The following is a 14212-nucleotide window of genomic DNA, read 5'->3' as shown; positions in this document are numbered from 1 at the left end:
TTTCTATGTTTAACACTGCAGCAAGCCGTGGACAGAAATGTGGGCATGAGAACAAGATGGTGAATTAAAATGGCAAGCAACCAGAAGCTCAGAATCATGCTTGAGGACCAAGTGGAGGTGTTCTGTAAAGCAGTCACCCAATCTGCGTTTGGTCTCCCCAGTGTCGGGGAGACCGTACTGTATGCAGCAAATATAGTAGACTAAATTGAAAGTACAAGTAAATCGCTGCTGCACCTGGAAGGAGTGTTTGGGGCCTTGGATGGTGAGGAGGAAAGGTGCTGTAGGAAAGGGCAGAGGTGTTGGGGGCGATGGAGGAGTGGACCGGGGTGTTGTGGAGGGAACGATCCATTCAGAATGCTGATGGGGGTGGGGGGAAGATGTGCTTGGTGGTGGCATCAGGCTGGAGGTCGCGGAAATGACAGAGGATGATCCTTTGGATGTGGAGCCTGATGGGGTGGTATGTGTAGACAAGGGGAACCCTGTCGCATTCTGGGAAGGAGGTGAAGGGATGAGGGCAGAAGTGCGGAAAATGGGCCGGGAATGGTCGAGGGCCCTGTCAACCACAGTGCGGGGGAATACTCAGTTGAGGAAAAAGGAAGACATATCAGAGGTGCTGTTGTGGAAGGTTGCATCATCAGAACAGATGCGTCGGAGACGGAGAAACTGGGAGAATGGAATGGAGTTCTACCAGGGGGCAGGGTGTGAGGAAGTGTAGTCAAGGTAGCCATGGGAGTTGGTGGGTTTATAATAAATACTGGTGGACAGCCTATCCCCACAGATGTAGACAGAGACGACAAGGAAGAGAAGGGAAGTGTCGGAGATGAACCACTTGAAGGTGAGAGAAGGGTGGAAATTGGAAGCAAAGCTGATGAAATTTTCCAGTTCGGGGCGAGAGCAGGAAGCAGTCATCAATGTACCGGAATACAGTCATCAATGTACCGGAAAAAGAGGTGAGGGAGGGGGCCTGAGTAGGACTGGAACAAGGAATGTTCGACATACCCCACAAAAAGACAGGCATTATTCGGACCCATGCAGGTACCCATAGCAGCACCTTTTATTTGGCGGAAGCGAGTGGAGTTGAAGAAATAGTTCAATGTGAGAACAAGTTCAGCTCGGCGAAGGAGGATGGTGATGGATGAGGACTGGTTGGGCCTCTGTTCAAGGAAGAAGTGGAGAGCCCTCAGACCGTCCTGGTGTGGGATGGAGGTGCAGAGATATTGGACGTTTGTAGTGAAGAGGAGACGGTCTCGATTGAACCTGCCTCCACCACACTCTCAAACAGTGCATTCCAGATCTTAACCAATCTCTAAGTGAAAAGGTTTTTCCTCATGTTACTTTTGCTTCCTTTGCCATTTACTTTAAATTTGTGGACTCTTATTCTTGATCCTTTCAAGAGTGGGAACAGTTTCTCCTACCTTCTCTGTACAGACCCCTCATGATTTTGAATACCTCTATCAAATTTCCTCTCAGCCTTTCTTCTCCAAGGAAAACAGTCTGAACATACAGTCATAGAGTCATCGAGTTTTACAGCACAGAAACAGCCCTTCTGCCCAATGTGCCTGCGCCGACCAACAAGCACCCATCCAAAACTAATCCCACATCCCCGCATGATGGCCTGTAGCCTTGTATGTTCTGGCATTTCAAGTGCTCATCTAAATACTTCTTAAATGTCGTGAGTGTTCCTGCCTCTACCACCCCTTCAGGCAGTGTGTTCCAGATTTCAACCACCCTCTGGGTGAAACAATTTTTCCTCAACTCCCCTCCAAACTTCCTGGTCCTGACCTTAAATCTATGGCACCTAGTTATTGACCCCTCCGCTAAGGGAAAAATTTTCTTCCTATCTATCCTATCAATGCCTCTCATAATTTTGTATACCTCAATCATGCCCTCCCTCAGCCTTCTCTGCTCCAAGGAAAACAACCCTAGCCTATCAAGCCTTTTTTTATAGCTGAAATGCTCCAGCCCAGGCAACATCCTGGTGAATCTCCTCTGCACCCTCTCCATTGCAATCACATCCTTCCTATGGTGTGGTGACCAGAACTGAACACAGTACTCCAGCTGTGGCCTAACTAGTGTTTTATACAGCTCCATCATAACCTCCCTGCTCTTATATTCTATGCCTCGGCTAATAAAGGCAAGTATCCTATATGCCTTTCTAACCACCTTATCTACCTGTGCTGCTGCCTTCAGTGATCTATGGACAAGTACACCAAGGTCCCTCTGACCTTCTGTACTTCCTAGGGTCCTACCATCCATTGTATATTCTCTTGCCTTGTTAGTCCTCCCAAGTGCATCACCTCACACTGCTCAGGACTAAACTCCATTGGTCACTGCTCTGCCCATCTTACCAGCCCATCTATATCGGCCTGAAATCTAAGGCTTTCCTCCTCACTATTTACAACACCACCGATTTTCGTGTCGTCTGCGAACTTACTGATCATACCTCCTATATTCACGTCTAAATCATTAATGTACACTACAAACAGCAAGGGTCCCAGCACCGATCCCTGCGGTACACCACTGGTCACACGCCTCCATTTGCAAAAACAACCCTCTGCCTCCTTCCACTAAGCCAATTTTGAATCCAATTTGCCAAATTATCCTGGATCCCATGGGCTCTTACTTTCTTAACCAATCTCCCATGCGGGACCTTATCAAAAGCCTTGCTGAATTCCATGTTGATGACAACAGCTGCTTTACCCTCATCTACACCTCTAGTCACCAACTCGAAAAATTCAATCAAGTTGGTTACACACGATCTCCCCTGACAAAGCCATGCTGACTATCCCTGATCAATCCCTGCCTCTCCAAGTGGAGATTAATCCTATGTCTCAGAATTTTTTCCAATAGTTTCCCTACCACTGATGTTCGACTCACAGGCCTATAATTACCTGATTTATTCCTGCTACCCTTCTTGAATAATGGTACCACATTCGCTGTCCTCCAATCCTCTGGCACCTCTCCTGTGGCTAGAGAGGATCTCAAAGTTTTTGTCAGAGCCCCTGCTATCTCCTCCCTTGCCTCATATAGCAGTTGGGATACATCCAATCTGGGCCTGAGGATTCATACACCTTTAAGCCTGCTAATACAGCTAATACTTCCTCCTTTTCAATGCTAATTTGATCAAGTATATCACAATCTCCCTCCCTGATCACCACACCTACATCGTCCCTCTCCATAGTGAACACAGATGAAAAGTAATCGTTCAAAACCTCACCAAGTCCTCCGGCTCCGCACACAGATTGCCTCTTAGATCCCGAATTGGCCTCACTTTTTCCCTGGTTATCCTCTTGCCCCTAACATACTTATAAAACACCTTGGGATTTTCCTTTATCTTGTCTGCCAGTGATTTTTCATGCCCCCTCTTTGCTCCCCTAATTACTTTTTTAAGTACCGCCCTACACTTTCTTTACTCCTCTCAGGCCTCCGCTGTTTTCAGCACTCTGAATCTGCCATACGCCTCCTTTTTGTTTCTTATCGAATCCTCTATAACCCTTGACATCCAGGGTTCCCTGGACTTATTCGTCCTACTCTTCACCTTTAGGGGAACATGCTGGACCTGAATCCTCACAATTTCCTTTCTAAATTACTCCCACTGGTCAGATGTAGACTTTCCTATAAGAAGCTGCTCCCAGTCCACTTTGGCCAGATCCTGTTTTATCATATTGAAATCTGCCTTCCCCCAATTCAGTACTCTTATTTCCAGTCCCTCTATGTCCTTTTCCATAACAACCTTAAATCTTACAGAGTTATGGTTACTGTCCCCGAAATGCTCCCCCACTGTCACTTCTACCACTTGTCCAGCTTTATTCCATAGGATTAAGTCCAGTACCGCTCCTCCTGTTGTAGGACTCTCTATGTACTGGCTCAAAAAGCTCTCCTGAATGCACTTGAAGAATTCCGCCCCCTTTAAGCTTTTTGCACTAATTCTTCGTTCTGTGGCCTCCTTGTCTCGGGAGACAATGGGTAAGCGCCTGGAGGTGGTGAGTGGTTTGTGGAGCAGCGCCTGGAGTGGCTATAAAGGCCAATTCTAGAGTGACAGACTCTTCCACAGGTGCTGCAGAAAAATTAGTTTGTCGGGGCTGTTACACAGTTGGCTCTCTCCTTGTGCTTCTGTCTTTTTTCCTGCCAACTGCTAAGTCTCTTCGACTCGCCACACCTTAGCCCTGCCTTTATGGCTGCCCGCCAGCTCTGGCGATCGCTGGCAACTGACTCCCATGACTTGTGATCAATGTCACAGGACTTCATGTTGCGTTTGCAGACGTCTTTAAAGCGGAGACATGGACGGCCAGTGCGTCTGATACCAGTGGCGAGCTCACTGTACAATGTGTCCTTGGGGATCCTGCCATCTTCCATGCGGCTCACATGGCCAAGCCATCTCAAGCGCCGCTGACTCAGTAGTGTGTATAAGCTGGGGATGTTGGCCGCCTCGAGGACTTCTGTGTTGGAGATACGGTCCTGCCACCTGATGCCAAGTATTCTCCGGAGGCAGCGAAGATGGAATGAATTGAGACGTCGCTCTTGGCTGACATACTTTGTCCAGGCCTCGCTGCCATAGAGCAAGGTACTGAGGACACAGGCTTGATACACTCGGACTTTTGTGTTCCGTGTCAGTGCGCCATTTTCCCACACTCTCTTGGACAGTCTGGACATAGCAGTGTACGCCTTTCCCATGCGTTTGTTGATTTCTGCATCTAGAGACAGGTTACTGGTGATAGTTGAGCCTAGGTAGGTGAACTCTTGAACCACTTCCAGAGCGTGGTCGCCGATATTGATGGATGGAGCATTTCTGACGTCCTGTCGCATGATGTTCGTTTTCTTGAGGCTGATGGTTAGGCGTTGGCTCTCCCCTTGCGCTTCTGTCTTTTTTCCTGCCAACTGCTAAGTCTCTTCGACTCGCCACACTTTAGCCCCACCTTTATGGCTGCCCGCCAGCTCTGGCGATCGCTGGCAACTGACTCCCACGACTTGTGATCTATCCCCTCTAGTATAGGGGAAGTTGAAATCCCCTACTATTATTACCCTATTATTTTTACACCTCTCTGAGATTTGCCTACATATCTGCTCCTCTGTCACTGCCTGACTGTTTGGAGGCCTGCAGTACACTCCCAGCGAAGTGATAGCCCCCTTTTTGCTTTTAAGTTCTCCCCGAATGGCTTCATTAGAGGAACCTTCTAAGATATCATCCCTCCTTACGGCAGTAATTGACTCTTTAATCAACAGTGCAATGCCACCTCCTCTTTTACCCCCTCCCCTATCACATCAGGAGATTCTATAGCCTGGGATATTAAGCTGCCAGTCTGCCCTTCCCTAAACCATGTCTCAGTGATAGCAATAATATCATATTCCCATGTGTTAATCACTGCCCTCAATTCATCTACCTTACTAACCCCTCCAATCTATCTTCATAACTGAAGTTCCTCATCCCTGAACCATTCTCATGAATGTTTTCGGCACTCTCTCCAATGCCCTCACATCTTTCCTAAAGTGCAGCACCAAGAACTAGACGCAATACTCCAGTTGAGGCCGAACTAGTGTCTTATACAAGTTCAACATAACCACTTTGCTCTTGTACTCTATGCCCCTATTAATAAAGTCTAGGATTCTGTATGCTTTATTAACCGTTCTCTAAACCTATCCTGCCACCTTCAATAATTTATGCATAGGTCCCTCTACTGGTCTGTAATTACTTGGTTTATCCCATTCTCCCTTTTCAAACACTGGTATAATTTTAGCTATCCTTCAGTTTTCTGGCACCACATGCCTGTAGCCAGAGAGGATTGGAAAATGATTATATTTTGCTTCCACCTCTCTCCCTTCACCAATAGTTTTAAACTATTTAAAGAGGTTTTGTCACCACTTTCCATTCGAGGCTCGAACAGAGCCAAAATGAGTGAAAAATAGAATTGCAGACAGGTGCGGGTCATGATTATGCCAGCCCACTCCAATTGCTTGGGAAACCTCGAATTCGGATGCTAATGCCATTGCTGAGTTAAAGAACCAATACAAAACCCATTCCATGAACTTTTAGGTTTATGACCTGCTGCTGACCTCCCTTGCCATGGGTGGGTCCAGACATCAAATATATGCCCTAAATGAGAAAAGGGATGATGGTGTAAAGTAAAAGGACAAGTAAAGAAACAAAAGGATGGGTCTGGAGGAACTGTAAATGTGAAAAGCAAAATCATCACTGAACAGCTGCCATCCAAAAACAAAACGCTCACGAGAAGTGCAGCAATGCAAATACAGAAACAAACGGAACTCTCTTCCCCAGAGAGCGGTGGAGGTAGGGTCATTGAATGTTTTTAAGGCTGAGGCGGACAGATTCTTGACAAACAAGGGAGTCAAAAGGATCGGGGTCGGCAGGAAAATGGTGTTGTGTCCATAAACAGATCAAGTATGATCTTACAGAATGGAAGAATAGGCTCATAGGGCTGAATAGCCTGCTCCTGCTCCTAGTTTGTGCATATGTATGTTCATATTAACAGTACACTATATGGATGTAGGAGAGACCCCACCTATAGATTGAACCCAAATAAGCTAGCTCAGTTCCACCAGGAAATCCAGTATACACTGGAAAACAATTGAATTGAACCCAGCCAGAGCTACTGGAGCTCTCCTGGAGTATTAGTTCCCAAACCTAATAGTTCAACCAGACTCAGTATTGATCACCACAAGGTCAACGCAGTGACCAGAACCAACACATATCCAATCCCCAGCAATGAAGACTGCATAGACCCAAGGACAAAATTTCACCTACATCAGTAAAATAAATTCATCAAAAGGGTACTGACAGGTTCCAATGGCCCAGCAAGCAAAGGAAATCTCAAACTTTGTCACCTCCAATGGCTTATTTCAGTGCAAAGTAATGCCATTCAGTCTGAAAATGCCCCATCAAAGAATAATGAACCAGGTGGTAACTGGCTTAAACAACAGTGTTGTTCAACTTGATGACTTGTAAGTTTACAGCAACACCTGGGAAGACCAATTAAATCATTTAAGGGAACTCTTTAAACGTCTAAAGAAATAGAAATAGGAGGATAGAGCCGATGAATGCATGGCTGAGGAGATGGTGCAGGAGGGAGGGCTTTAGTTTCCTGGATCACTGGGTCTGTTACTGGCAAAGGTGGGACCTGTACAAGTTGGACGGGTTGCACCTGAACCGGAATGGGACAAGCATTCTTGCTGGGAGGTTTGCTGGTGCTGTTGGGAGGCGGGGGGTTTAAACTAATTTGGCAGGGGGGGTGGGATACAGAGTGGAGATACAGTAGGGGATAATATAGAACAGAAAGTGAGTCTGTCTGTAAGGCAGAGCAAGTAAAGAAGGCACAAGTGAAAAATGCAAGGTTGGATTGCATCTATTTCAATGCAAGGTGTCTTACCAGTAAGGCAGATTAATTGAGGACATTGATTAGCACATGGGGATTATGATATTATTGCTATCACAGAGACATGGTGAGGGAGGGACAGGACTGGCAGCTCAATATTCCAGGGTATTGAATCTTCAGGCACGACAGGTGAGGGGATAAAAGAGGAGGTGGCATTGCATTGTTGCTCAAGGAGTCAATTACTGCACTAAGGAGGGATGATATCTTAGAAGGTTCCTCAAACGAGGCCATTTGGGTAGAACTTAAAAACAAAAAGGGGGCAATCACTTGGCTGGGTGTGTACGACAGGACTCCAAACAGTCAGGGAGAAATAGAGGAGTAGATATGTCGGCAAATCTCAGAGAGGTGTAAAAATAATAGTAGGGCAATAATAGTAGGGGATTTCAACTTCCCCAATATCAACTGGGATAGTCTTCGTGCAAAAGGCTTAAAAGGGGCGGAATACAGGAGAGCTTTTTCAGCCAGTATGTAGAAAGTCCTACAAGAGAAGGGGCAGTACTGGACCTAATCCTGGGGAATGAAGCCAGTCAACTAGTAGAAGTGTCAGTGGGAAGGGGACAAGTAACGTTAAAAAGACAAGCCTAAAGGCCTTGTGCCTTAACACGCTGAGCATTTGCAATAAAGTGGATGAATTAATCGCGCAAATAGATGTAAACGGGTATGATATAGTTGGGATTACGGAAACATGGCTGCAAAGGTGACCAGGGATGGGAAATGAACATCCAGGGGTATTCAGTATTTAGGAAGGACAGACAAAAAGCAAAAGGCCGTGGAGTTGCATTGCTGGTTAAAGAGGAAATTAATGCAATAGTGAGGAAAGATATTAGCTCAGCCGATGTGGAATCTGTATGGGTAGAACTGAGAAACACTAAGGGGTAAAAAACATTAGTGGGGGGTGTATATAGACCCCCCAAACTGTAGTGGTGATGTTGGGAATGGCATGAAACAGGAAATTAGAGATGCATGCAATAAAGGAACATCTGTAATTATGCATATAGATTGCTTAGAGATTGGGCAAATCAAATTAGTCATAACCATAGAGGAAGAATTCTTGGAGTGTATACGGGATGGTTTTTTGCACCAATACGTTGAGGAACCAACGAGAGAACATGCCATCCTAGACTGGGTATTGTATAATGAGAGAGGAATAATTGACAATCTAGTTGTGCAAGACCCCTTGGGGATGAGCGACCATAATATGATAGAATTCTTCATCAAGATGGAGAGTGACGTAGTTGATTCTGAGACTAGGGACCTGAACCTTAATGAAGGAAACTACAAAGGTATAAGGCACAAGTTGGCTACGACGGATTGGGAAACGTTACTTAAAGGGATGATGGTGGATAGGCAATGACAAACATTTAAAGAGCTCATGGATGAACTGCAACAATTGTTTATCCTTGTCTGGCGCAAAAGTAAAACGGGAAAGGTGGCCAAACCGTGGCTTACAAGAGAAATTAGAGATAGCATTAGATCCAAGGAAGAGGCATATAAATTTGCCAGAGAAAACAACAGACCTGAGGATTGGGAGCAGTTCAGAATTCAGCAAAGGAGGACCAAGGGATTAATTAAGAAGAGGAAAATAGAGTACGAGAGCAAGCTTGCGGGGAACATAAAAACTGACTGTAAACGTTTCTATCGGTATGTGAAGAGAAAAAGATTGGTGAAGCCAAATGTAGGTCCCTTACACTCAGAAACAGGGGAATTTATTATGGGGAACAAAGAAATGGCTGACCAACTAAATGCATACTTTGTTTCTGTCTTTGCAAAGGAGGACACAAATAGCATACCAGAAATGTTGGGGAACACAGGGCTTAGTGAGAGATAGGAACTGAAGGAAATCAGTATGAGTAGAGAAATGGTGTTGGGCCTTGGTGAGGCCACACCAGGAATATTGCGTGCAGTTTTGGTCTCCTTATCTGAGGAAGGATGTTCTTGCTATGGAGGGAATGCAGCGAAGGTTTACCAGACTGATTTCTGGGATCGCGGGTCTGACGCATGAGGAGAGATTGAGTCGGTTAGGATTATATTCGCTGGAGTTCAGAAGAATGAGGGGGGATCTCAGAGAAACTTATAAAATTCTAACAGGACTTGACAGGGTAGATGCAGGAAGGATATTCCCGATGGTGGGGGAGTCCAGAACCAGGGGTCATAGTGTAAGGATATGGGGTAAACCATTCAGGACTGAGATGAGGAGAAATTTCTTCACCCAGAGAGTGGTCAGCCTATGGAATTCGCTAGCACAGAAAGCAGTTTAGGCCAAAACATTGTATGTTTTCAAGAAGGAATTAGATATAGCTCTTGGGTCTAAAGGGATCAAAGGGTATGGGGCGAAAGCGGGAACAGGTTACTGAGTTGGATGATCAGCCATGGTCATAATGAATGGCGGAGCAGGCTCGAAGGGCCGAATGGCCTTCTTCTGCTCCTATTTTCTATGTTTCTATGTACAAAAGCTTTTGGTGGCCCCATTTTGACAATATGAGGGCTGTTCACACTCTATTTTTGTGAAGGTTGCTGGAGACAAAGGGTCTGGGTGTGCCTTTGTTTTAGCTCATTTTGTGTGTAGCTCACATTCACGTGTGATAAGCTGTTTCATTTCCATGTGGACGAGGTTAATTGGTTTTAGTTCTAGTAGACATGGATGTGTATTTTGGTGCAGCAGTTGGTATGGTCATGTGACTTGCCCTCCATTTTGTTGGCAGCAAATGTACCAGTCTTTTAAAAATGGTTCTAATATTTTATAACACTTCCATTTGTTTCTGTATTTTTATTGCTGCATCTCCCCCAGAAAGGAAAAAAATTAAATGCCTTGGTTTTCATTTTTTTGTTGTTTGTTTCTGGTAGCTTAGTCAGAAAGAAAGAAAGAAGATATAGGGTCAAATGACTACACACATTCATTTCATATACTCCTCAGACTTCCAGCCCTGAGTCTAGTAGTGTTTGCTGATAGTGTTTTTGTATATCCCATACAGTGCATCAGCTAGGACATTGTTTTCTTCCTGTTATGTGTGCAAATTTTATGTTGAATGGTTGGAGGAGTAAATTCTATTGAAAAAGCCTGGCTTTTTTAACTTTGAATTTTCCAAGACTGTGCGTAGATTGTGGTCTGTGTAAATTTGAATTTCTTTGTGTCTGGATATCATCCCTCCTTACTGACTCTTGCACCCCGGGAAAAGGCTTCTGACTTTCCACTCTGTCCATGCCACTCATAACTTTGTAAACCTCTATCATGTCGTCCCTCCACCTCCGTTGTTCCAGTGAAAACAATCCGAGTTTATCCAACCTCTCCTCATAGCTAATACCCTCCAGACCAGGCAACATCCTGGTAAACCTCTTCTGTACCCTCTCCAAAGCCTCCACATCCTTCTGGTAGTGTGGCAACCAGAATTGTACGCAATATTCCAAGTGTGGCCTAACGAAGGTTCTGTACAGCTGCAGCATGACTTGCCAATTTTTATACTCTATGCCCTGACCGATGAAGGCAAGCATGCCGTATGCCTTCTTGACTACCTTATTCACCTGCGTTGCCACTTTCAGTGACCTGTGGACCAGTACGCCCAGATCTCTCTGCCTGTCAATACTTCTAAGGGTTCTGCCATTTACTGTATACGTTCCACCTGTATTAGACCTTCCAAAATGCATTACCTCACATTTGTCCGGATTAAACTCCATCTGCCATTTCTCCTCCCAAGTCTCCAACCGATCTATATCCTGCTGTGACCTCTGACAATCCTCATCACTATCCTCAACTCCACCAGCCTTTGTGTCGTCCGCAAACTTACTAATCAGACCAGCTACATTTTCCTCCAAATCATTTAAATACTACAAACAGCACTAATTCCTGCGGAGCACCACTAGTCACATCCCTCCGTTCAGAAAAGCACCCTTCCACTGCTACCCTCTGTCTTCTATGACCGAGCCAGTTCTGTATCCATCTTGCCAGCTCGCCTCTGATCCCGTGTGACTTCACCTTTTGTACCAGTCTACCATGAGGGACCTTGTCAATGGCTTTACTGAAGTCCATGTAGACAACATCTACTGCCCTTCCTTCATCAGTCATCTTCGTCACTTCCTGAAAAACTCGATCATGTTAGTAGACCAGGGCTTCGCAAAGAGAACAAAGAGGAGGGGAAGATGTATTTGTTGGTGACATCATGCTGGAGGAGGTGGAAATGGCAGAGGATGATCTGTTGAAGGGTGGAAGGTGAGAACAAGGGGAACCCTTTCGTAGTTCTGGGAGGGTGGGGGAAGGGGTGAGAGCAAAAGTGCAGGAAATGCACCATCATCCCATTTGTCATTTAATCTCTTTTGCCTTCCACCCTGTCACAGTCCTTTCCTTTTGTTCTTTCCCCCTCCCCCAATCCCTGCCTCTGCACTTGCTTAAAACATGCTACATTTCTAAATTTTTTCTGTTCTGTTGAAAGGTCATCGTCCTAAAATGTTAATTCTGATTCCCTCTACAGATTCTGCTGAGAATTTCCATTATTTCCTGTTTTTATCTCATGCTCTACTCCCTTCCTATTGCCCTCTCCTTCTGAAAGTTTTTTCAGTTCTGACAAAAGGTAATTGACCAGAAATGTTAACTCTGTCTTGCCATAAATGTTGGCAGACCTGCTGAGTATTTCTAGCTTTTTTCTGTTTTTATTTGATATTTCAAGTTTCACACATCCAGGTTTCTTTTACTTGTTGATCTGGTTTGTGAAATTGATTTGTTGTGGATTCTGGCTTTGAGTAAAGCTGATGCTAACTTAATTTCAGTTGATCAGGATTTAGAATTTCCCCCTGCAAAGAGTATGGATCCACTAATGTGTAAAAGTGATCAACAATGCACAGGTTGAATTGTGAAAATATCCAGCTGACACGTGTGGGCAACAGTTGCCTTCAGTTCCTGAATTTCAGGAATTGAGTCATCGTCATCGTCAGAGTCATTAAAAAACATTAATCTGAACCCTCGACAGGAGACTGTCTTATTCATATGTTTATGTGCCATGCTACATAGACAAAAAATCTTAGATCTACACATTTTCCTGCATGCAATTCAGTGATAAACCTTGTTTAAATGATCAGATGTCCAAGCTGCCACGTTAGGAGTATAACTGATTTAGCCTTCAATCTGCAGTAAGAGATCACCTCTAATTTATTTTCTAACAAGCTTTTTTGATGTAAATGCAGTATTGCTAATTGTAAGGTGATTATTTTCTTTTGTTGATTATAGGGCTGCAGAAGCTGTCCTGAAGGGACAAGCAGAATCTATTCTTGCCTTCCATGTGCAGAATATTTCAAACACAAGGACAGAAAAGGATAGTCCACTAAGTAACAGTCCGGTAAGCAACATTTCTATGATTCTATGATTGCTACCTGGAAAAATGTATCCTACTGACAGAGCAAAGCTTGAAAGGCTCCTTGCCACCAATGAAGGTTTGAAGACAGCCCCAGACATCTATCGGATCTCACTGATGGCATCATGATACTAGTGGATAATGGAATATAGAGTAAAATTTCAAAATTTGTTGATTATACCAAACTTGGAGATGCAACAGATGGTGAGGATGATACCAATCAACTGCAAGAGGACATAGTCCCAGAAGAACAGGCACACAAGTGGCAGATGGAATTTAATACAGAAAATGTGAGGTGATGCATTTTGGGATAGGGAGAGGCAATATAGACTAAATGGTACAGTTCTAAAGAATGTACAGGGCCAGAGGGGCTTGGGGGTTCATTTGCATAGATTAAAGCTGGCAGGACATCGTGAAAGAGTAGTTAGCAAAGCATATGCGATCTTGGGCTTCATAAATAGAGGTATTGAGTACAGACATAGGGAGGTTATGCTGAACGTTTATAAAGCTCTAGTTAGGCCACAACTAGAGTATTGCATCCAGTTCTGGTCACCACACTTTAGGAAGGAAGTGAAGGTCCTTGAGAGAATGCAGAGGAGATTTACCAGAATGGTTTCAGGAATGGGGGATTTTAGCTATAAGGTGAGGTTGGAAAAGCTGGGGTTGTTCTTCTTGGAGCAAAGGAGATTGAGGAGAGATTTGATAGAGGTGTTCAAGATTCTCACAGGTTTGGATAGGGTAGACAAAGTAAAGCTATTCCCACTAGCTGATAGTACAAGGACTAAGGGACACGGTTTTAAGGTTTTGAGCATGGGATTCAGGGGGAATGTGAGGAAGAACTGTTTATGCAGCGAATGGTAATGACCTGGAACTCACTGCTACAAGGGTGGTGGAAGCAGAAACGATAAGTGATTTCCAAAGGAAATTGGATGGGCACTTGAGGGAAATAAAATTGCAAGGCTACGTGGATAGAGCCGGGGAATGGGACTCTGTGGAGAGCCAGCACAGACATGATAAGTCAAATGGCCTCCATCTGTGCTGTTATGACTCTGTGGCTCTATGACTATGAAGGCCACCTTCCATGTGTTTCATTCAACCAGGCTTCAGGGCCCCTGTTGAGGATGACGGGCGGTTCAGCGGGAGGGAGGTCCTGGCACTGAGTGAGGGGGAGATCACATCAGCAGGCTCAGGATCAGCAAGAGGGCCAGCCTCAGGGTGGGCACACCAGAAGAGGAATATGCCAACAGCCCCCTGCATGCAGAAGAGAATATCCCCAGGAGATAATCTACCTTCCAAGGCTGAACTTTCTCCAAAGGTCCGAGCAGCAGTGTCAGCAAAGTCTGGGCTCTCCAGGGAGGCCATCACTGATCTCTGTACCATATAACAGGACAGCTGAGACCCATGGGGGTTGGTGGACACAATGCCAGTGGCTCTGAGCTCACCATAGTTCTCAACTTCTATGCCTCCAGCTCCGGATTCACCAGA

The 14212-nt window shown here is 45.0% G+C and overlaps 1 protein-coding gene across 1 annotated transcript in view; it reads left to right on the top strand.

Annotated features, from left to right (window-relative positions):
- Positions 1-14212, top strand: part of bcl9 (BCL9 transcription coactivator) — a 310905-nt gene that overhangs the window by 144671 nt on the left and 152022 nt on the right. The window contains exon 6 of the mRNA XM_068032915.1: positions 12604-12712. Within this exon, the coding sequence (XP_067889016.1) occupies positions 12604-12712 (109 nt within the window). The remainder of the gene's footprint in view (positions 1-12603; positions 12713-14212) is intronic.

The sequence above is a fragment of the Heterodontus francisci genome, chromosome 6 (genome assembly GCF_036365525.1).
Source record: "Heterodontus francisci isolate sHetFra1 chromosome 6, sHetFra1.hap1, whole genome shotgun sequence".
Taxonomy (NCBI): domain Eukaryota; kingdom Metazoa; phylum Chordata; class Chondrichthyes; order Heterodontiformes; family Heterodontidae; genus Heterodontus; species Heterodontus francisci.
The sequence above is the reverse complement of the archived record's forward strand: the minus strand, read 5'-3'. Positions and strand labels throughout refer to the sequence as shown.